The 20,741-nt window shown below is 48.9% G+C and overlaps 2 protein-coding genes across 10 annotated transcripts; one reads left to right on the plus strand and one right to left on the minus strand.

The window, feature by feature from the left end:
• Positions 1-30: 30 nt before the first annotated feature.
• FOXM1 (forkhead box M1) lies at positions 31-13,121 on the minus strand. 6 transcript variants are annotated; one of them, XM_084766291.1, is made up of 8 exons: positions 12,991-13,121; positions 9,128-9,676; positions 8,033-8,184; positions 5,859-6,050; positions 3,927-4,055; positions 2,986-3,030; positions 2,403-2,475; positions 31-2,058 (listed from the first exon to the last, which is right to left on the minus strand). In XM_084766291.1, the coding sequence occupies exons 2-8, from the start codon at positions 9,630-9,632 to the stop codon at positions 872-874; spliced, it is 2,283 nt and encodes a 760-aa protein (XP_084622417.1). In that variant the 5' UTR covers positions 9,633-9,676; positions 12,991-13,121; the 3' UTR covers positions 31-871. The 6 variants fall into 6 exon arrangements, with proteins under 6 accessions (XP_084622417.1, XP_084622418.1, XP_084622416.1 ...); XM_084766292.1 differs by lacking the exon at positions 12,991-13,121 and adding an exon at positions 12,415-12,571 and having other exon boundaries at positions 2,403-2,472; XM_084766290.1 differs by lacking the exon at positions 12,991-13,121 and adding an exon at positions 12,415-12,571.
• RHNO1 (RAD9-HUS1-RAD1 interacting nuclear orphan 1) lies at positions 12,587-19,502 on the plus strand. 4 transcript variants are annotated; one of them, XM_084766314.1, is made up of 3 exons: positions 12,587-12,687; positions 16,965-17,201; positions 18,765-19,502. In XM_084766314.1, the coding sequence occupies exons 2-3, from the start codon at positions 17,034-17,036 to the stop codon at positions 19,311-19,313; spliced, it is 717 nt and encodes a 238-aa protein (XP_084622440.1). In that variant the 5' UTR covers positions 12,587-12,687; positions 16,965-17,033; the 3' UTR covers positions 19,314-19,502. The 4 variants fall into 4 exon arrangements, with proteins under 4 accessions (XP_084622440.1, XP_084622441.1, XP_084622443.1 ...); XM_084766315.1 differs by lacking the exon at positions 12,587-12,687 and adding an exon at positions 12,832-12,957; XM_084766317.1 differs by lacking the exon at positions 12,587-12,687 and adding an exon at positions 13,005-13,114.
• Positions 19,503-20,741: the final 1,239 nt, after the last annotated feature.

Raw genomic sequence — 20,741 nt, forward strand, 5'->3', positions numbered from 1 at the left:
ACCATCACCCTCATTCAATTCCTCAAGACCAGCAGTGCCACCTGTTTTATTCACTAGGTAGTTACAGTAGTGTTCTTGTGCTAGCTTGAACAGTGGGGCCTAGGGTCGCACTTTGCAAAGCTCAGGTGCAGGGCAAGGAAGCCAGGCAGGTCAGGGGTCAGCCTGAGTTCTCGATGCTATAATCCTGGCATGATTGGGAACACTATCAGAGAAACACCTAACGGGACTCATGTGAGCACCCACGCTTTGCTTCAGGTGCACCCGTCCCCCTACACCCAAATCCAGTAGGCTTTTCACCAGGATTTCTTCTTGCAGGGCCACTCCCTTGGAAACACGGAGATCTGTGAGCAAAGGGCAGGAAGTGGGATCCTGGCGAGCCAAGCTGTATGTCTAGAAGCCTACAGCAGAACCCACCAGTGTGGAAGACACTGCACTGCAGGTCCTTCCTGAAAAGGCCACAAGCAGAAGCTGAGGGTAACCCCTTGTCACCCTACCCACCCTGGCAGTCTTTGAATAATGATCTAAGGAATACGCTTACATTTATAGGGACTTACACCATTTACAAGGTTACCCTGACAGGAGCAGTGGGTGACTAACGGGCACTTCCTGATCATCACTGCTTTCGTCACACCCACCCTTCAACTGCCAGCAGAGGAGAAACTCAGACGCTCTGGGAGACCCTATTGCTTGCATAGGTCTCAGCAGTGGCTTAGATGTGACTGTCATCTTGGCATAATTAGGTCAATGGGCACAGCTCAGCCCTTGCTTCATAGCTTCCCTCAGACAGTGGGGGGTACACCGAGCCTTGCACTATCCAGGCACACACGTGCCAGGAGCAGGCAGCTTGAGCAGCCAGGGTAAGGCCTGGCCTCTATCGAAGCTCAGGGATGAACTGAGACCAGTTGATGTTGTCAGAGCCCAGAGGGTCGTCCTCCAGGCCAGGGAAACTGATGTCTAGAAGGATCTTGCTGAGGCTGTCGTTCATTGTGTCCAGGACCAGGCCTTCTGTGAGAGAACGGTTGGCTGAGAGACTGGGAACCTGTGGCTCAGGGGAGCCTGGCTTGGGGACCTCCAGATGGGGGGGCGGGGAGCTGCTAAATGGGTCAGAGGCAAGGTCAAAGGGTTCTGAGTTGAGGAGCTCCCGGGGTGAGTCAAAGAGGGGAACACTTTTCAGAGGTGTAGTGTTCAGCTCCATCAGCCCCAGGGAGTCAGGCAACGGACCAAAGGTGCCCTGGGGGGTTCGTACTGGGCTGAAATCTAACCCCCCAACTTTGGCTGGGGGTGTGAGCCTCCAGGACTCAGAGTCTCTGGAGAGTATAGACTTGCTAGGAGTGGAGGAGACGGGCAGTGTCTCCTTGATGGGTGTCTTGAAGGGTCCTCCCTCCTCTGCAGGGCAGCTGAGCTGGGGCGCAAGCTCTGAAGACTCTGCCAGGAGGAGGGGTTCCATGGCTGGTTGCAATGTGCTGGGGTCCTCTGAGAAGAGCAGTTCAGGCTCATCCAGACTGGGTGGATGAAGGTGCTGTTTCCTCCGAGACCGGCTCACCTCCCTCTTCTCTCTCCGCTTAGTCACCAGCATTTCTGAGACACACCGGTTTGGGGACTTGAGCCCACAGTAGGACTTCTTGGGCTTTGGGGTAGGAGAAGAGGAGGAGTCTTCCCAGGAGTTGGACAGTTCCTCTTTCACGGATGCACACGGAGAGGGCCACTCTTCCAAGGGAGGGCTCTCCACTTTGATAGGCCTCTCCTCCCCAGGCTGGATCTCTTCCTCCTTAATAGACTGGACAGGAAGCAAAGGCAACAGCCCTTCTCCTAGCAAGGGCTTCTCCTCCTTTGCTGGTTCTGCAGCAGGAAGTGGGGCTATCCCTTCGCTGGCCAGCAGCACCTTGGGCGCAATGCGGACTCGCTTGCTATGACGAGCAAGCTCTGAGCTCATAAGTGAAGCTGCCAGAGGCAATGGCACCTTCACCGAGGGCTGTAACACCAGGGACTGGTTCACTGGGAACTGGATGGGCACCAGGTACGAGCTAACCCGCGGGAGCAGTGGCTTCATCTTTCGCCCTAGGAGGAAGCAGGAGAGATTAGAGGTAGTACATCAGTAGTAGAAGGGTCCACTACTTCCCACTCCAGGAGCTCTGCTCAGCTGTGGGCTCAAATCCCCTTTGAGTTAGATTTTTTGTTTGTTTGTTTGTTTTTTGGTTTCTCTTGTAGTCCTGGCTGTCCTAGCCTCACTTTGTAGACCAGTCTGACCTTGAACTCACAGAGATCTGCCTGCCTCTTCCTCCCAAGTGCTGGGATCAAAGGCTTATGCCACCAAGCCTGGCCCCCTTTTGAGTTAGAGACATAACGTGAAGACGGGCCCCAAGCCAGGATTGGGTGGGTCTGAGGCCCATTCTCATACTCACGGGCGCCCATCGGGAGTTCGGTTTTGATGGTCACATTTCTACGGAGCTCAGGATTGGGTCGTTTCTGCTGCTGCTTATGGGGAGAGAAAGAAACCTGGACTAGCAAGGGAAGGGGAGAAACACAACCCACCAACCTGAGCTGATGCAACTGGCCTAACAACCCAGAACGAAAAGCTGGTTTGAATGATGGGCGCAGGTAGGTACAGTCTATCAAGCCATGCTTAGGAGAAAGGGGATCGCAACAGACACATGAGGGCATGAAATGTACACCTTACCCACACTTCTCGCCACCCCCACGGAAATGCAATAACTATCTGAGAGACAAAGAAAAGCCAGGCTGACAGAACAGGTTGTTGCCGCCGCCTACAAGGCCCATGCCATGCGCTTGTCCTTGCAGTGGCAGGTCCTGCAGTGCCCACTTTGCTCTGCTCAGCACACCTTTGTGGTGCTGTGTTTAGAGCTAGCAGCCACAAGGCCAAACAGTCCCCTCCCACATCACAGCTTCTCTGCCCACTAAAGCCATGCTGAGCAGTGAAGGGAAATAAATAAGGCCAAGCCCCGAGCCAGAGGAAAAGAATCTTACTGATTCCAAGTGCTCGGGCGATTGTGGAGACCCTGGTTCCAGTGGCTGGTGGCGGCCAGGCATTGAGGGAAAGAAATGAGATGAAGTTACCACTAATGTGGTCGATCTGCCCAGACCAGGAAGAAGCCTATTTGACGAGTGCCAAGGCACACCATGGATAATGGTCCCTTCCAGGAGAACAGTACAGCAACAGCATCCTTATGGGCACTTAGAAGTTCCTAAAACAACTTTTTTTTCCCCTGTGAAAACATATTTTATGGCTCCATTTCTGTTCTCTAGACTTAAAGAAGTGATTCTTTGGAGCAAGGTTGAAAACACAAATTACAGAGCTGAAGAGATAGCTCAGTGGGCAAGAAAGCTTGCTGTACAAACATAAGCATCTGAATTCAGATCCCAGCTCCTACATTAAAAAATAAAAAAAGCCAGGTGGCCATGCATGTGCCTATAACCCCGAGCTATGAGGGGCAGGGGTGAAGGTAGGCAGATCGAAGGGGTTTGATAACCACCAGTGTAGCTCCGGGTTCCATAACACCCCATCCCAAGGAAATGAAGAGAGTGGTAGACCTGGACATCCAAAGACGTCTTCTGGCCTCTACACAAGCCAGCATGCGCACTTGCACACAGATGCCCTGCACTCCTTCCCCCAATTACTAGGCCCATTCCAGATCCACTGATCAGAACCCCACGTGAGAGACTGAAAGCTGTGTGGTCTACTTACAGGACTTGGACCAGAACAGTTCTTTTTGCACTCTAGTCTGACGCAAAGGAGCATGACTTGGTATCTGTTAGCTGTCCTCAGTTCAGGGCAGTATGCAAGTCATTAATTGGGTGACTGGCTCCTGCTGTCCCTCCATCAGAGATCATGAGGAGGAACACTGTTTCTTTCCAGGAGGCGCTATAACCACCGACTCTGACTCTCCAGAGGAAACAAAGACACTTACCTTAAACACTTGGTCCAGTGTCAAGTAGCGATTGGCACTTGGGTGAATGGTCCAGAAAGAGACCTTGCCATTGGCAGATGTCTCCCGAACAAACATGTCATGGAGAGAAAGGTTGTGACGAATAGAGTTCTGAAAGAGAAAGGTAAGCAGTCATCGGCTCGGTTAGCTTTGCAAACAGCACTCTTGGAGTGAACTGGGAAAGGCAGCGGAGTCTCCCACTTCGCTCAACAGAGGCTTTGTCGGGTCCTGCTGGCAACCCCCTTCCTGATATGCCACACTGCAGAGCTGACCTCAGCCATACACCCCAGGAGCTAAAGACTGCTGACATCCCTCCAGTTGGTGACCAAAATAACAAACCGTAACAACAAAAACCAGATGTGGCCTATCTCCAGATTCTTAAAGTCTCAGGCTGGAAGCTTCCCTTGCTATCCTGCTCTCTATCTCGGTGCAGGACTGAACAGGAACTTTGTATCTGCAACTCTGCCTCATCGCCTGTATAAAAAATGGAGACAGGCTAGGCTGGGCAGCTGAGAACCAGGTGTGTTCCAGAAGTGTTATCATGCCCTTTGGCATCCACTGCACAGTCCCCAGAGAAACACTGAAGGTGCAGGAACAGCAGCAGGAAAAAATCTCTACACCTGGGCACAGCGGTACCTGTCAATATTCCACTTAGGAAGATGCAGAGTTCAAAGCCAGTGTGCGTTACCCAGCGAGGCTCTATCTCAAAGACTGGAGCATACCAAAGACAACGGAAGCACTGCTACCCTTGGCCTGAGCTTCTGGCAGCCCAGGTGTCAGCACTGCAGACAAGCAGCACATGACAGGATGCAGACAGGACATGAGGTCAGATGATGGTTCAAGCAGAAGCCAGATGAGGTCAGTCTTCCTAGAAAATCTGACTTCAAATCCAGGCTCTTTGTTGTTGTTTGCATTTGTTTTTTTTTTCGAGACAGGGTCTCTCTGTGTAGCCTTAGCTGTCCTGGCGTCGCTTTGTAGACCAGGCTGGCCTCGAACTCACAGTGATCGACCTGCCTCTGCCTCCCTGAGTGCTGGGATTAAAGGCATGCACCACACTCCAGACAAATCCAGGTCCTTATGCATGGCAAGTTAAAGTACTTTGCCACCAAGTTGCATTTCCAGCCTGACAAATCCCATTTCTGCCTGAGCTTTTCTTTCTTTCTTTTTTGGTTTTCCAAGTCAGGGTTTCTCTGTGTATCCCTGGCTGTCCTGGAACTCACTCTGTAGACTAGACTGGCCTCAAACTCAGAGATCCCCCTGCCTCTGCCTCCAAAGTGCTGGGATTAAAGGTGTGTGCCACTGCTGCCTGAGCTTTTCTATATAAGGGACTGAAAAGAGGGTAAAGGTACCTGCTGCCAAGTCTGAACTCAATCCCAGAACTCACACCAAAAGAGAAACAACTCCAGCAAGCGGTCCTCTGACCGTAGCACACACACCCCTCCTCCTACAGGCAAAGAAGTAAACGCAAACATAATATACACAGGTACTGTGTGATTCTGACATCAGACTCCCAGGCATCTGTCTCAGAGTCCATGCATAAGATGAAAAACAAGACAAAACCTGCCCAGACAGGCATGGTGGCACACACTTGCAGTCCCATCCACTCCTGAGTTTGAAACAGGAAGTTTGTCAGTTTGAGGCCAGCCTAGAACACGTAGAGAGAAAAAGAAAAGGCTCTGCGACTAAATGTTACAGGAAGTTAATCTTGGGGCCATGAAGCTCATTGTTGTTATTTTACTTTTCTTTTAGTTTTTTTCAGACAGGGTTTCTCTGTGCAACAGCCCTGGCTCTCCTAGACTCGCTTTGTAGACCAAGCTGGTCTTGAACTCACAGAGATCCAATTAGGACACAATCTGAAGCATTGTGAGCAAGTTAGACCAGAATGACATTGACAGTGGCTACGGGACATAATACCTTCCAGCCTGGCTTGGCGATGTGCTTAAAATAGGGAAAGTGGTCCTCAATCCAAGTGTAGATATCCTTCAAGGTCATGCGCTTTCTCTCCGTGCTGTTGATGGCGAATTGTATCATGGCCATGTAAGAGTAGGGTGGCCTCTCAGACACAGAGTCTTGCCAAGATGTTGATGTTCCGGAGGGCTCTTCAACCTGTGGGGTACGAGAAGCCGAAGGGGAGGAGAACAGAGAATGACACAGAGGGGTTCATAGGAGCCATTCCTCAGCATCAGTCTGTTGAGAACATCCAGTGGTTCTCAATATTCCTCATGTTGTGGTGACCCCAGCCATGAAATTGTTTTTGCTGCTACTTCATGACTAATTTTGCTACTGTTATGACTCCTTATGTAAATATCTGCTATGCAGGATATCTGATATAGGACCCCAAAGGGGTCATGACCTACAGGCTGAGAACCACTGTTGTAGACGTACTAGAAACAAACTCATTTGAGACCGCTGTTTCATAATGGAATATGGAAAAGTTTGAAAATCAGGCAAGATGTTAGTCTGGGGCCAACCAATTAGGAACCAATTCTCTCCCATGCTTTTCCTGAAGTTAAATTGCCTGATAAGTTAGATGCTGGGGACAGAGCTCAGTTGACTGAATACTTGGCCAACATATGAAGGCCTGGGCTTGATCGCTAGCATCACATTAAAAAGTGGTCCTGGTGGCACATGTCTGTAATTTCAGCAGGTGGGGGGGGGGGTAGAGGCAGGATAATCAAAAGTTCAAGGTCATCTTCATCTACATAGTCTTTTCTAAACCCCTCTAGGCTACACAAGACCCTATTTTTAAAAAACGGGTCTCTTCCAGTTGATTCTCTAGATGGGGTCCCCACAATCATTTGTATGAATCCATGCCCATTTTCAGACTTGCAGGTTCAAGGACATAGGTATGGGCTCTACTTGTAGTCCTGAGGAGATGTAAGCCCATCCTGTTTCAGTGTTTGTATAGAAGAAATAGTCAAAAGTGTGGGACAAATGCTTTCAAAGGACAGATTTGGATACGTCTTAGACAGAAACCTAGTCATTCATAGTCTAAAGTGTACCACTGTATGTTTAAATATACAGTTCAATTAACACAAAAGTCCCATCGAATTAACTTTGCTATTAATATTATAGTGTATCTCCTCATAAGAGTGTCCTGTTTATGATGCTACATTCAATTCATACTTTGGGATGCCACTTTAAAAGTCCAAATGGCTTCCCTAACTAAGACCCTTAAACATTTCCTGGACATCTACTAAGAGCTACTAAACCCAGTAGTAGAGAAATTCAAAGTAAGCCAGGACTCTGCCTTCAGTGAGCCACAGATGGGGACAGTAAAGCAACTCAGACATTATAGAGCTGGCTGTGGTGGCAGTTGTAGCTTCTCAAGGGCAGGAGGAAGGCCCAAGCAAGGTCACTGCTAGCCAGATCCCACCTCAAAGTGAAAATAAAAAAGGGCTGAAAAACGTAGCTTGGCTGTAGTCTTTTTTGATTGTTTTTGAGACAGGGTTTCTCTGTGTAGCCGTGGCTGTCTTGGAACTCACTTTGCAGATCAGGCCTGCCATTGCTCCATTAAGGGTGTGCACCACTACCACCAACCAGGCTAGTGGTGTAGTTTTACTATACTCAAGGTCTTGGGTTCACTCTCTAATACCTTCCCGATTTTTTTTTTTAAAGAAACATTACAGCTGGGTGTGGTGGCGTATGCCTTTAATCCCAGCACTGGGAGGCAGAGGCAGGTGGATCATTGTGAGTTGGAGGCCAGCCTAGTCTACAGAGCGAGTCTAGGACAGCCAAGACTACACAGAGAAACCCTGTCTCAAAACAAAACAAACAAACAAAAAACCAAACAAACATTACAAAGAAAAGCACTAAGTAGCACTAGTACAAGAACTTGGACTTTCTGCTCCAGCAGCTCCTCGATCCATTTTCCTTCTTAGAAACCCCAGCACTGCTGGGCATGGTGGCGCAGCCTTTAATCCCCGCACTCGGGAGGCAGAGGCCAGCCTGGTCTACAAAGAGAGATCATGACAGCCAAGGCCACACTGAGAAGCTCAGCCTCAAAACAACAACAACAACAACAACGAAAACAACAAAAAAAGAAATGCCCAGTTCTGACTTCCCTACTGAGTGACAGAACAGTTCACCTTAACTTGATTCTGCTCCAGGTGACAATTCTCCTTCTCTTCCATCTCCTGTTTAATGCTGCAGGGGCCCAGCCCGTCAGAACTCATCTTCCCAAGCCACTGAATATTGGTTAAGCTGCTGTCCAGCATGCAGCCTGCTGCTTCAGTGCCAGCTAGAAAGAAAACAACCCAAGACTCCGTTAACAGCCTCTTCAGATGCCCTGCAGCTCTACCAAATTGGTGGTTGGGAATAACCCCTCCAAGACCCATACTCTAAGGGACAGGGGACACATGGTAAACCACTGTGGCTCTAAGTTATTCTGCTCCATGATGGACATCAGAAGAAATTCAGGAATAATGTATCACATTTCAATGAGCCAGATGGAACCTTATGCATCTGTCAAGGCAACTTTTGGATAGCTACACAAAAACGTCACTTTTCTTTGCTAGGCTTCAGTTTATTTCTTTAAAATAGAGATTTGCTTCCTTACAGGTTGTGGTGGTTTGAATGAGAACGGCTCCCACAGGCTCATATATTGGGATGCTTAGTCACCAGTGAGTGGCACTGTATGAAAGGAGTAGGGGGTGTGGCCTTGTTGAAGGAAGTGTGTCACTGGGAGTGGGCTTTGAGGTTTCAAAAGCACATGCCAGGCCCAGGGTGTCTCTGCCTCTATTGGCCCACAGATCAGGATATAGCTCTCAGCTACTGCTCCAACAACTGCCTGCGCACTGCCATGCTCCCCACCGTGATGATAATGAATAAACCTCTGGAAACGTAAGCCAACTCCCACCCAGTTAGAGGATTTCGTTTATAAGAGCTGGCTTGGTTATAATGTCTCTTTGGGTAAGAGAACAGTGACTAAGACACAGGTCAATAATAAATAATAAGCCAAGCAACCAATCCTTTTCCAACACAAAGAGAGCAATAGGAATCCTACATTATTGCAACCCTTTCAACAGTGCTGAGATGGTCTCCTCAAAGTTTCAGAACAGAGAAAAGCAAGTCTTTTCTTTCCTCCAGATCCCTGTCTACCACAGACCTCAGCATAAGTAACTGGCCTTGCCAAAGAGGAGAAAGGCCAGGCTCCAAACCTCTTTGCCTTGCAGACCACATACCACAGCTTTCCTGTCTTTGCCTTGGAAGGGCTCCAGATAGCCTATGAACAGGCACACCCTTAGCTGCTGGTTTTGGTCCCAGTGTCTCGGTGATCATGTCTGTCCTCTGGGAATCATTGCTGGTTTGGGCTTGAGGCTGAGGTCCAGGAGGGTGAGATGAGGTCCCCCCAGAGCTAATGAGGATGAACTTGTTGGGTCCACTGCTGCCACTCTCCTTCCCTTTGGCAGTTAGAGCTGTGATGATGCTCTGGATGTCAGCATTGTTGGGAATGGCCACCACCTGTGTGTTGGGCATGGTGGGGTGGTTGAGAATCTTGATTCCAGCTGGAAACTTGCAAGCACTGGACTCTGCCACCTCCCGGGAGGCCTGGGCTTGAGCAGGCTCCTGCTGGGCAGGGGATCTCGTTGCTTCTTCCTCTGATGCTTCGCCCGGGGCATTCTGATTAGGAAGGGGCAGCCTCCGTCTTTTGAGAATCAGTGGCCGACGGGGGCTAGTTCTCATCATGAAGCTGTGCTCTCACTCTCCATTGAGAATCACAAGCGTTGACCCTGCAGAGGGCAAGGAGAAGCTCGCTATCACACCTGCTGGCCTGAGACAAACTCTACACAAACAGCCCAAATCAGAGGCTCAAGGGCCCATGGGAACACTGTCTGGACCTTGTCGAGCCCTCTGACAATAAGGACAGAAGCTGGGCTTGTTGCACACTTGTAATCCCAGCACCTTCCAGGTTCAAAGTCACCCTCAGCCAGATAGTGAGAGCCACTAAAAATCAAAATAAACAAATCCCCATTACTGGCCAAGGAAAGCTAAAAATTGTAGCAAACAAGCAATCCAGGAAGGGACATGTGACTGGACTGGAGTCCATGGTCGCCTGGAAGCTTAAGAATGTTTGCCCAGGCCAGGGATACAGCTGAGTGATAGAGTGCTTGCTTAGCTTGTGCAAAGCCCTAGGTTCAGTTCCCAGTACTACAAAAAAAAAAAGCGAACTTGTTTTGGTTTGGCAAGATGGTTCAGTGAGTGAAGCCATCTGCTGCTAAGCCTGACTGAGCACCTGAATTCAATCCCTAGGGCCACAGTGGCGGAAGGAGAGAACCAACTTCTGAAGGCTGTCCTCCAATCTCCACACACACACTGCGGTATGTGGGCAAACATCACCACCACCCCAATAAAAATGTAAAAAAAAAAAATCTTTTAAAAATGTTTGGCCGGGGGCTGGAGAGATGGCTCAGCAGTTAAGAGCACTGGCTGCTCTTCCAAAGGACCCAGGTTCAATTCCCAGCACCCACCCGGCAGCTCACACCTGTCTGTAGCTCCAGTTCCAGAAGATCTGACAACTTCACACAATCAGACATATAGACAATACACCAATGTATGTAAAAATTAAGAAATAAAAATTTAAAAAGTTTGGCCAAAGGAGTAAGTGAGACATCTACAGAAATGTGGACGTGTCTGCCACTGTCCATGAGAATTCGGGTCACTGGGGATAAAAGACGATGGGTTGGGTGGACAAGTGGCAATTAGGGGTCCTGATAAAACGGATTCTGCAGCCCATTCTATGACATTGCCCTGGCACGCTTGTATCTGTGCTGGTCAGAGATGTGCACAGAACCAGAGGCGGGAGGTCCTGCTGCCACACTGCTAGTGAGATCACTTCCTAGTCTGCAAGATCTCAGACAAACGGGGGGAACTTCCCTATTTACCACTCACAGCGAAGTCGTGCAGATTGTGCACTGAATCTAATTCATTTCACTCTTTTTTTGTTTGTTTTTTCGAGACAGGGTTTCTCTGTGTGTAGCCTTGGCTGTCCTAGACTCACTTTGTAGACCAGGCTGGCCTCGAACTCACAGTGATCCGCCTGCCTCTGCCTCCCGAGTGCTGGGATTAAAGGCGTGCGCCACCACGCCAGGTGCATTTCACGTTTTTCACCTCAGGGCTACACAGACAGCGGGCGAGGCCTCTACTGCTGAGCTACATCCCTGCAACCCTTTTTTGTTGGTCTCAAGCAATGCAGCTGACCTTAAATCTGATTTTCCTGCCTCTGCCTGCTAGAATCACGGTTGTGGCTGCAATGGTAGCTTTATGTAACGCTGGGGACTGAACCCAGGGCTTTCTGAATGCTCGGAAAGCACTCTACAATAAAATCCCCAATCCTCTTGCAATAATAATAATAATTAAAAAAAAAAAGTTTGCTCTGGAATGGCAGCAAGAGCTCCTAACCTTGGAGCCATCTCTCCAGCCACATTAAATTTTTAAAAAGTGTATGTTCTTTCAAAATCTGCAAAACATTTGTACAGGGACTTTCAGTATTTGCACGTAATTATGACGTTTTTGTTTTGTACGTACGTTGTTACTTTACACAGTTTAATTTTCTGCTTCAAAAGTAAGATTGTCAACACCCATCTCCTCCATACTGTGATATGCTAGCATTTAATATGCTTAAGGTGGCTTTTAGTTTTGATACAGTCTCCTGTAGCTCAGGCTGGCTTTGAACTGCTGAGCCTTTGGCGCCCCCACTTTTCTCAAGTGCTGAGATTATAGGCATCTGCCACCATGCCTACGTCAAAGTGGCTTTGAAATGCTAAGGAAGCAGTCTTTCTTTAGAAAAAGCATTCCATGGGTTTTTTATAGATATATAGAATAACCTATCATTAAGTTAGATCCTGCCGTTCTATTTTGAGGTCCTTTGAAAAACAGAGAAACTCAGCTGCCCTTTTTTTAGGACACCTGCCAAAAAAAAGGATTACACTTTTTTTTTTTTTGGACGTTTGCCAGCTGCTTAGCGTTCTCAGGTCCCTTCCACCCCGTGGCTTCCTTGCTTCCTTTCCTTCATACGTCGTTTTCTCGACCTTCAAATCTCAGTTTCCATTTTGCTTCACGGTGCACCCCATCACAGGGTATTTCTCTTTGACCAGCCTTTTCGCTAATACTCCCAATACCTTCTAGTAGGAGGCGACTTGCAGAGTCACCCCCCCACCCCCCACCCCGCCACGTACCCCATTCTCCATCCTGAACCGGGACCTTTGCAACACTCAGCTAGGATCCCGCCCTGCAACCGTGAAGGCGGAGGCAGGGCTGACTGCGTGTGCAGACTCAAGAGGGCAGGCCTGTTCCCAAGGTCCCCGGGTGCTCCGAGAACGCGGCGGGAAGGCCGAGGTGGCGGCTCAGACCTTCTTCCCGGCTGCCCCCCAACACCCTCTCGCGCCCCGTAGCCCCGGCGGGGCAGTCCCGACTCCGAGCCTCCCCGGGGCCGAGCCTGATCCGGGACTTCCTCCTGCACCCCACTTACCTCACACGCCGCGGCCGCTCCACGCGGGGCCGAGCCAGGCCCGGGCGGCGGGACGGCCGGGGTGGGAACCCGGGGCGGGGTGGGGGTGAGCCCGGGCCCGGGCGGGGGTGGGTCCCGCAGCGCCGCTTTCAGTTGTTCCGCTGTTTGAAATTGGCGCCGGCGGAGCGTTGCGGTCACGTGACGGAGCGTCGCCAATCGGCACCGGCTTGTCTCCGGATTCCGGCCCCGAACGCTCGGCGTCCGGAGGAGCGGCGGCCGCGGCCCGGAGGGCGGGTAAGGCGGCCCCCCGGGGCTCGAGGGGCGGCGGGAGGGACGCGGGGACGCGCGGGCGGCGGCCAGTGGCCAGCTCCACCCCGGCCCGCCTGCCTCAGTGGGTCACTTCCTTCCGGGGCAGCGCACGCCGCTCACCGGGTTAGCGACCCCCACCCCCTCCGCCGCCGTCGCCGCCCCTGGGTGTGGGGCTGCGTGGGAGCCGGCGGGGGCTTCTGGCTCCCACGCCCCGCCCTTGCCCGTGGTCGCCTCCTCCCCACGCCCAGCCTCAAGGTAGACAGATGTTCACTGATTCCGTCGACTTACTTTAGGAAGGAGCGGAGGATCCAGTGGCGGGCCAGGGCGTCCTTCCCCTGGCCTCACCGTCCGGTGGAGAGGGAGCACAGAATGAGTTAAACAGATCCGTAGAATTCTAGCTACAGAGGAACAGGTTAGAGGCCGGCGGGTTTTGTTTGACACAAGGTCTCCCCATGTGTAGAATCCTCGTGTCTCCGCCTTCTGAGTAGTTGGAGCCACTGGCTGGCCCTCCCACAGGCTCCTGAGATACTTGGAATATTTATTTTAATGAGAAAAGCTTGATTTAGGACAGGGAAGGCTTTTTTTTTTTTTTTAATGAATTGAGACCCGGTGTAAAATCCGTTACCCATTACACAGAAGGGAGGGAAACCTTCGAAGCAGTTAAGTGCTGCTTTGACGGGAGGAGGCCTGGTGGGTACAGAGACTGAAGGTCGCGGGGGATTTGAACTAAGACACAGGAGTGTGTTATGCTGTGAGGCAGCAAGCAAGGCCTTCAGCCATACTGAGTTTTGTATTTAATAGTTAAAGGAAACCAGTCAAAAGTTGTAAACAGCTAGGTATGTGACACAGACCAATAATCATGGTGTGAGACAAAGGAACTGGAGTTAGAGGCCAGTCTGGGCTACTCAGTGAGAACCTCTCTGAAAAATAAGCTTTTAATCCCAACGCCCAAGAGGAGGAGGGAGGGCAGGCAGATTTTTGTGAATTCCAGGCCATGTGTACATAACCAGCCCCAGGCTAGCCAAGGCTACATACTGAGACCCTACTTCAGAATTAATAATAATGAGCAAAGGTTGAGCAGAAGTGAGTTCAAACCTACTTGCATTTTGTTTGGGTATGTCTGTAAGAGATAATCCAGATGGGTGGATCTGGGCCCAGGGGGGTCTGCTCAAACTACTGCACTAACCAAGGACATTGCAAGCAGTAAACATCGAACCCCTACTCTGATCTAGCCAATGGACAGGACATTCTCCACAGTTAAGTGGAAAGTGGGGACTGACTCTGACATGAACTCTGGTGCCCCATATTTGACCACTCCCCTTGGTGGGGAGGCCTGATGGCACTCAGAGAAAGAATAAGCAGTCGACCAAGATGAGACTTGATAGCCTGTGACCATATAATGGGGGGAGGAGGTCCCCCTCGGTCACAGACCAAGGGGAGGGGAATAGGGTGAAAGCGAGAGGGGCGGAGGGTACAAGTGATGGGATAACAATTGAGATATAATCTGAATAAATTAATAAAAGAAAACTTAAATAAATAAATATAAATAAAAGAGATAATCCAGATTAGGTTGAGGTGGGATGACCCCACCCCAAGGCTGGGGGCTTAGAGTGACTAAAAGAGAGCGAGCAAGCTGAGCACAAGCCTTCATCTGCTCCCTGCCTTCTAAGCTGATGTGTCCAGCTGCCTTCAAGTCCCAGCTGCCATGACTTCCCCAACACAAAGGACTATATCGTAGAACTGTGAACCAAAATAAGCCCTTCTTTTCTTGCCTTGTTTCCCCAGAGTATATTATGACAGCAACTGGAAAAGCCAAGCTAGGCTATATGAGACCCTGCCTTTAAAAAGCCAAAATAACTACAAGAGGGCTGGTATACAGCCAAGTGGAACAGCTGTTGCCTAACATAGTGAGGCCTGAGGTTTGATCTGAAAACCAAAAAAAATGTATTTTCTTGAAAATCATGCAAGGATAGGGGGATTTGATAGGTCTAAATGATCAGGGTTGAACCAGCTGGCCAGTAAGCACATGGAGGCTCATCATATAACTCAGTAGATGATTCTATATTCTAGAGAACCTGTGAGCTGTTTGTTTGTTTTTAACAAAACTTAGACGTGATCACAAGCTAACACCATGCTCATCTGGCCTCACTTGTTTTTCCTGACCTAATGTTGATACTGTGTCTAATATTACATTTTGTCATTCATCTTTTAAAACTTAATTTTTTCTTCTGTCTTTCCTTCCTTTCTCTATTTATTTATTTATTATGTATACAGTGTTCTGTCTGCATTTATACCTTCAGGCCAGAAGAGGGGCTCTGATCGCATATAGGTGTTTGTGAGCTACCATGTGGTTGCTGGGAATTGAACTCAGGACTTTGGAAGAGCAGTCAGTGCTCTTAACCTCTGAGCCATCTCTCCAGCTCTCTCTGTTTTTTTCAAGACAAGGTTTCTCTGTGTAGCCTTGGCTGTCCTGGACTCACTTTGTAGACCAGACTGGCCTCTGTTTCCTTGGGCACTGGGATTAAAGGTGTTTGCCACCACTTCCAGCAAAACTTAATTTTTTTTTAAAGTAGGGTCTTATGTTGTATCCCCCATTGGCAGGCCTGTAGACCAGGTTTTGTAGACCAGGCAGGCCTCCAAACTCAGAAATCTGCTTCCTGAGTGCTGGGATTTAAGATGTATTTTGCCACACCTAGTCTCTTTCCCTTTTTATTTTGTTAGCTAGGTACTCAGCCTCGCAGTAGTGACATTGTATGTGAGTGATGTGGGGATAGGGGGACACGTACCACAAATGGGGGTGTCAGAAGACAGCTTTGGAATTGGTTTTGTGGCCTTCTACTCTTTTGTAAGTTCTGGGGATCAAGCTCAAGGCCTTGGTTTTTAAGGGAGGTTCTTTTACTGCTGAGCTGTCTTTGATTCTCTGTCTACGATGAGCTTGTAATATTCTGAATTCACAGGACAGCTTGCTGGTTGTTTAAGGTTTCTTGTAACTCAGGCTGGTATCACACTAGCCCAAGATGACCTTGATCCTCTTACCTCCCTTCCAAGGGCTGAGATCATAGGCTTGCACCACCACACCTGGTGTGATTTGCCTTTTGAGCCAAGGTTTTTATGTTTAGCCCAACTTAGATTTGAACTCATGATCTCTTGCCTCAGTTGCAATAAATAGCACGTTCCTGTAGAGGCTGCTCTGGCAGGAGATCACGTCCAAAGTTGTTCTAGGTCTGTGTGATCCGGCTGGAATACAGACACACCTTTAATTCAGGAGACAGAGGCAAGCAGATCAGAGTTCAAGGCCAGCCTGGTACAGAGCAAATATCAGGTAAAGAAAAGCTTAGATCCAGGCGTGGTGGTACATGCCTTTAATCCCAAACGGTAAAGTTAGTTTGTAGAAGGAAGCACCCATGTTTGAAAGTGATGTCTAATTGAATGGCAGAAAAGGTGGTGAATCAGAGAAGATTTGACAGAATAGGATACACCCAACTCTCACGAGAGAGGAAAGGGAAGCTACGTAAGAGGCAGTTTCACCAGGACAGTAATGAGGGACAGGTTGCATAGAGAACTCAAGTGAAGACCAGATGAGCCAAAAAATGAGAAGCCAGATTAGAATAGATTGATGAGTTAGTTTGAGGCCAAGCAGAGCTCTGGGGCAGAGAGAGAAGCCAGATTGAATAAGTCAGCTGGGAGAGGAGCTTGAGCCAGAACAGCTGAGTGGAACCAGCCAACCCAGAGCTCAGAAAGAACATTCTAGGCCTAGGTTAGATTGTATGGAGACTAGAAGCTTCCAGGACGAGGCCTCTGTTAGCAGACAGGCAGTTAGCCTCCCAGACGACAATTGAGCCAGGAGAATACACGCTCCTTCTACATGTGCCCCCGTGCTGTAACCATCTTTGCATGTGGTGCTCCTCCGCCTTCTTGCTTTTGCTCCTCCCAGCTCTTCATCCACAGGTCAGGTGTCTTCCTATCCAGAAAGCCTTCTCTGAAGTAAATGGAAGCAAATGTATTATACTGAAATGCAATTGTTTCCTTCTGTTAAACTTCCAGCTCCTTTTCTTCCTTCTTCCTATTCACTTTTTTTTTTAAGTGCTAGGGATTGAACGGAAGGATTTGAGTACGAGTGAGGTATATTTTGCGTGGTGGTCTAGGCTGTTTTCCCCACAGCCTGAATAGTAGCTTCTGATAGATGGCCTAGCTTGGTGTCGTGAAGAACTGGGGGAAGCACCCACATGATTTTTCTCCCAACTTTTATTTCTTCTCTCCAGGCATGGAGACTCAGACCAGGAAGGCCGCCTTCATCATGTGGTTACTAACTGCTCTTCATTTACCTATTGATGCCTCCCAAAAAGAGACGCAGACAGTCCCGGAAAGCCCAGCTGCTCTTCCACCAACAGCCACTGGAGGGCCCCAAACACCATTATGAAAGTTTCCAGCAGCCCGTTGTTACCCACACCGTACAAGTGCCCAGCAAGCCCATTGACGAGGACAACGCCACTTCCTGGGTAGGTCCACGTGATTCTTTGACCTTTATCTGTGTTTGGGTTTTCAGAATACTGACTCTTAATCCTCTTGGTGTAGGGACAGGGAAGTAGTTATTCTTTGTGGCTGTGGTTACCTCACCTGTCTGGTACACATTTTTTTCTTCATTCAGACCAAAATGTGTCTTATATGGAATTGGAGTCTCCCTTGCCAGGTTCCTCTGAAAAGTTCTGGGTGACTGGGTGAGAAAAATACTAGAAAAATGGCAAACTTATAAAAGATGATTTCCTGTAATTCATATGAAAAGTACTAGGTTCTGTAGTGGTAGTTTTGGTTATGTTATATAAACATGTTTTTTGTTGTTGTTGTTTTGATCCCAAGTATAGGATGTGAACCTGCCTTTAGTTTATCCACAGCTGATAACAGCCTCGTGAGAGGGCTTGTGATCCTTGTCAGCTGGAAACAGCCTCTTGCAGGCATCCTTAATACCTCTACCTCCCTTCCAACCTACCAACCCTAGGTAGGAGAGAAAGGTTAGTAGGGACAGGGGACTCAGCTCCTTGTGCCAGTTCCACCCTTTGTCATCAGGATTTCAGCAGTCCAGCTAAACAGCAAACAGCAGCTGGGATGAAGCAGCCGCCGCCTTCTCGAAGCGTTCTCTCCAGCATTTCTCTCTAGGAGCATCTTGAAGCAACCTCTCTCTTTGGGCTCCTATTTATACCCTCTCAGAGTTTGCACGCAGAGGTTTTCCAGCTGGCAAAGACTACGCCCCTCCACACACGGCAGTTCCCAGCTGACAAAGATCACATACCCTCTCACTGTTACCAGCTATGGATAAGCTAAAGGCAGTTTCACATCTCACACTTGGGAGCAAAACAAAGATCGTGTTTATATAACATAAGCAAAACTTCCACTACAAGGTACTCTACGAATGGACTGAACCTTAGTGGAGAAAAGTCCTACAAAAATGGCACGGTGGGGCACACCCATCATCCTGGCATTTGGGGGGCTGAGACAGAAGGATTTTAAGTAGAAGGCCAGCCTGGACTACATGGTGAGACTGTCTAAAATGATTGAATAAACACTATGTACTAGATCCCATTCCTGAACACAGTCTCTCGCTTGCTATTTTTATGGCTGCTGTTTGTTATTTGCAGAAGACCTTCTTGCCAGGCACTCTCCTAGGTGTTAGAAATCTGTTCGTCTTGCCCTCTTGAAGGCTTTGTTTTGCTGAACTGCTGAGTATGTTAAGCATGAGTTCCATCCCCTCCCCTCAGGATCCTTCCAGCCCTGCTCTCATGAGGTTCAGTGACAGACAGTTAAGCCATAGTAGCATAGTGTGATGATGAGGGAGGTCTGTCTCCTTTCTTCCTTGGGAGCAACCTGAAAGGCAGAGATCGGATAGCCGGCCCAAGGCTCTTACCTTATTATTGTATCACATTGCTGGTTGGGTTTTGTCCTTTATTATAGTGAGCCATCATGATTCTGGACAAAAATAAAGGAGGATTCTTTTATTGGATACCCATTGGATAAAGTTTTTTTTGATAATCATGTGTCTTCCCCCACCCCTCCCTCCTTCTGCACAGGTATTGCCTCAGTTTGATACAACAGCAGAAAGCCGCTTCCCAGCGCACCGGAAGCAGCATCACCGAAACCAGGCGAGACACCAAACTCGAAGATCTACCTGCAAGTTTCCACGTCTAACCTTTGAGAGTCCACAGTCTTCCACTTCAGACACATTACTGATACACCCGAACAGAGAGGAACCCTGTCACTCAGAAAAGGACACTCCCAGAAGGCCTTTAGTGCCATTGTTTAGTCCCCAGAGCTGTGAGGAACTGTCAGTGCATGCACTTCAAAGCTTACCTCATGTGCTCACACCCCCTGATATCCAGACCCCAGAGTCATCTGTGAGAAAAGACCCCATTTCCCCAGACCAGAAGGAAAACAGTCTTCCAAGCTGCATCCTTGGGCCTAGAACTCCCAACAGCCCAGAGCCTGGGCCTGTTCTGGTCAAGGACACCCCGGAGGAGAAGTATGGGATAAAGGTCACATGGCGACGCCGAAGGCACCTGTTTGCCTACCTTAAGGAGAGAGGGAAGCTGGACAGAAGCCAGTTCCTTGTGAAAATCTGACTGGATTTCACACTTTGGTTCATCTCAGCGCTGCTTACGGTTAGGTTTCTGAAGTCACTTCTGGCATGAAAGAATGAAATGGGATGAACGTCAGTAGGACGGCGACTTAGCTACCTCGGAAGTGTCTTGTACTGTTTACAATGTTTGTAAATAAATGGCTGCCCTGCGTGTTTAGAGAGCCCTACCTTAGTCAGTACTGCAGCAGTGTGGCCAATCTATAAGAGGTCTGTGCTCAGCAGTCTGCTGCCTCAAACTAATTCATTCCACATTTTTGGTACTGATTGTGAGGCTCAGTGACTGCCTCACTGGTGGAGAAAATCAGAGTGAGCTCTAGTTTTTCATGGTCGACAGCTTTGTCTCTTCTGTCCGAGGGCCACAGCCCTGCGTTGGTGAGTATGGTCAGGGGAGATAGGGGACAGATGAGTAGTTTAGGTCTGTGTTTGGAGATTATGTTTGCAGTGGAAGAAATAAGGTAATATTTCATATGAGGCAGTTTCTCTGTAGCTCTGGCTGTCCTGTACTCTCTTTGTAGACCAGGCTGGCCTTGGACTCACAGAGATCCACCTGCTTCTGCCTCCAAGTGCTGGAATCAAAGGTGTGCACCACCACACCCAGCGGAAATGAATTCTTATAAGTAACTGTTAACCTATAGGTACATAAAGTGGATGCGCATATTCTAGAGTGATTAATGTGCAAGTGCCTGTCTCTGTGCATTGGTGTCTTGATGGCATGTGTGTCTGTGTGAGGGTGTCAGATCTCCTGGAACTGGAGTCACAGACAGCTGGGAGCTGCCTTGTGGGTGCCGGGAATTGAAGCCATGTCCTTTGGAAGAGCAGCCAGTGCTCTTAAGCCAGTGAGCCATCTCTCCAACCCCACAAACGCATCTCTTTCAACCCTACTCATTTAGCTAGCATCCAGCCCCTTCTAGGCCAAGCAGAGCTTATGCTGCCCCTTATAAGGGTGAGGATCTGAAGCACAAAAAGTAAGCAATTCAAGGTCACACAGGGAGTAAGTGAGTGCAGTGTTCTGCTCTCATAGCCTATGTATGTGAGTTCTGTATTTCCTAGTTTTCAAAAGTTAATTTCTGGGGCCTGGAGAGGTTGCTCATCAGTTATGAGCCCTGAATGCCCAGAAGGCACAGGGTTCTCTATTCCCAGCACCCACATGGTGACTCACAACCATCTGTAACTCCAGTTCCAGGTATCTGACAGCCTTGGGCACAAGAGACGCATATGGTTTGCAGACATACATGTAAGCAAAACATACATACACATAAAACAATAGCTTGGAGCATGATGGCACATGTCTTTAATTCCAGCACTAGGGAAACAGAGGCAATGGGATCTGAGTTCCAGACCAGCTAAGAACTATATAGTGAGATTCTGTCTCAAAATAAATACTTTCATTTTTAAGTGAATTTTTGGACTC

This window comes from Acomys minous, assembly GCF_964271855.1.
Source record: "Acomys minous genome assembly, chromosome: 17".
NCBI lineage: Eukaryota > Metazoa > Chordata > Mammalia > Rodentia > Muridae > Acomys > Acomys minous.

Coding starts and splice junctions, on each gene's coding strand:
- FOXM1 (XM_084766291.1), bottom strand. CDS start 9,632: ATGATGAGAACTAGCCCCCGTCGGCCACTGATTCTCAAAAGACGGAGG. Junction 3,031..3,926: donor CACTGGACCAAGTGTTTAAG/GTAAGTGTCTTT, acceptor GGCCGCCACCAG/CCACTGGAACCAGGGTCTCC. Junction 2,476..2,985: donor CGCCCGAGCACTTGGAATCA/GTAAGATTCTTT, acceptor TCTCCCCATAAG/CAGCAGCAGAAACGACCCAA.
- RHNO1 (XM_084766314.1), top strand. CDS start 17,034: ATGCCTCCCAAAAAGAGACGCAGACAGTCCCGGAAAGCCCAGCTGCTC. Junction 17,202..18,764: donor AGGACAACGCCACTTCCTGG/GTAGGTCCACGT, acceptor CCTTCTGCACAG/GTATTGCCTCAGTTTGATAC.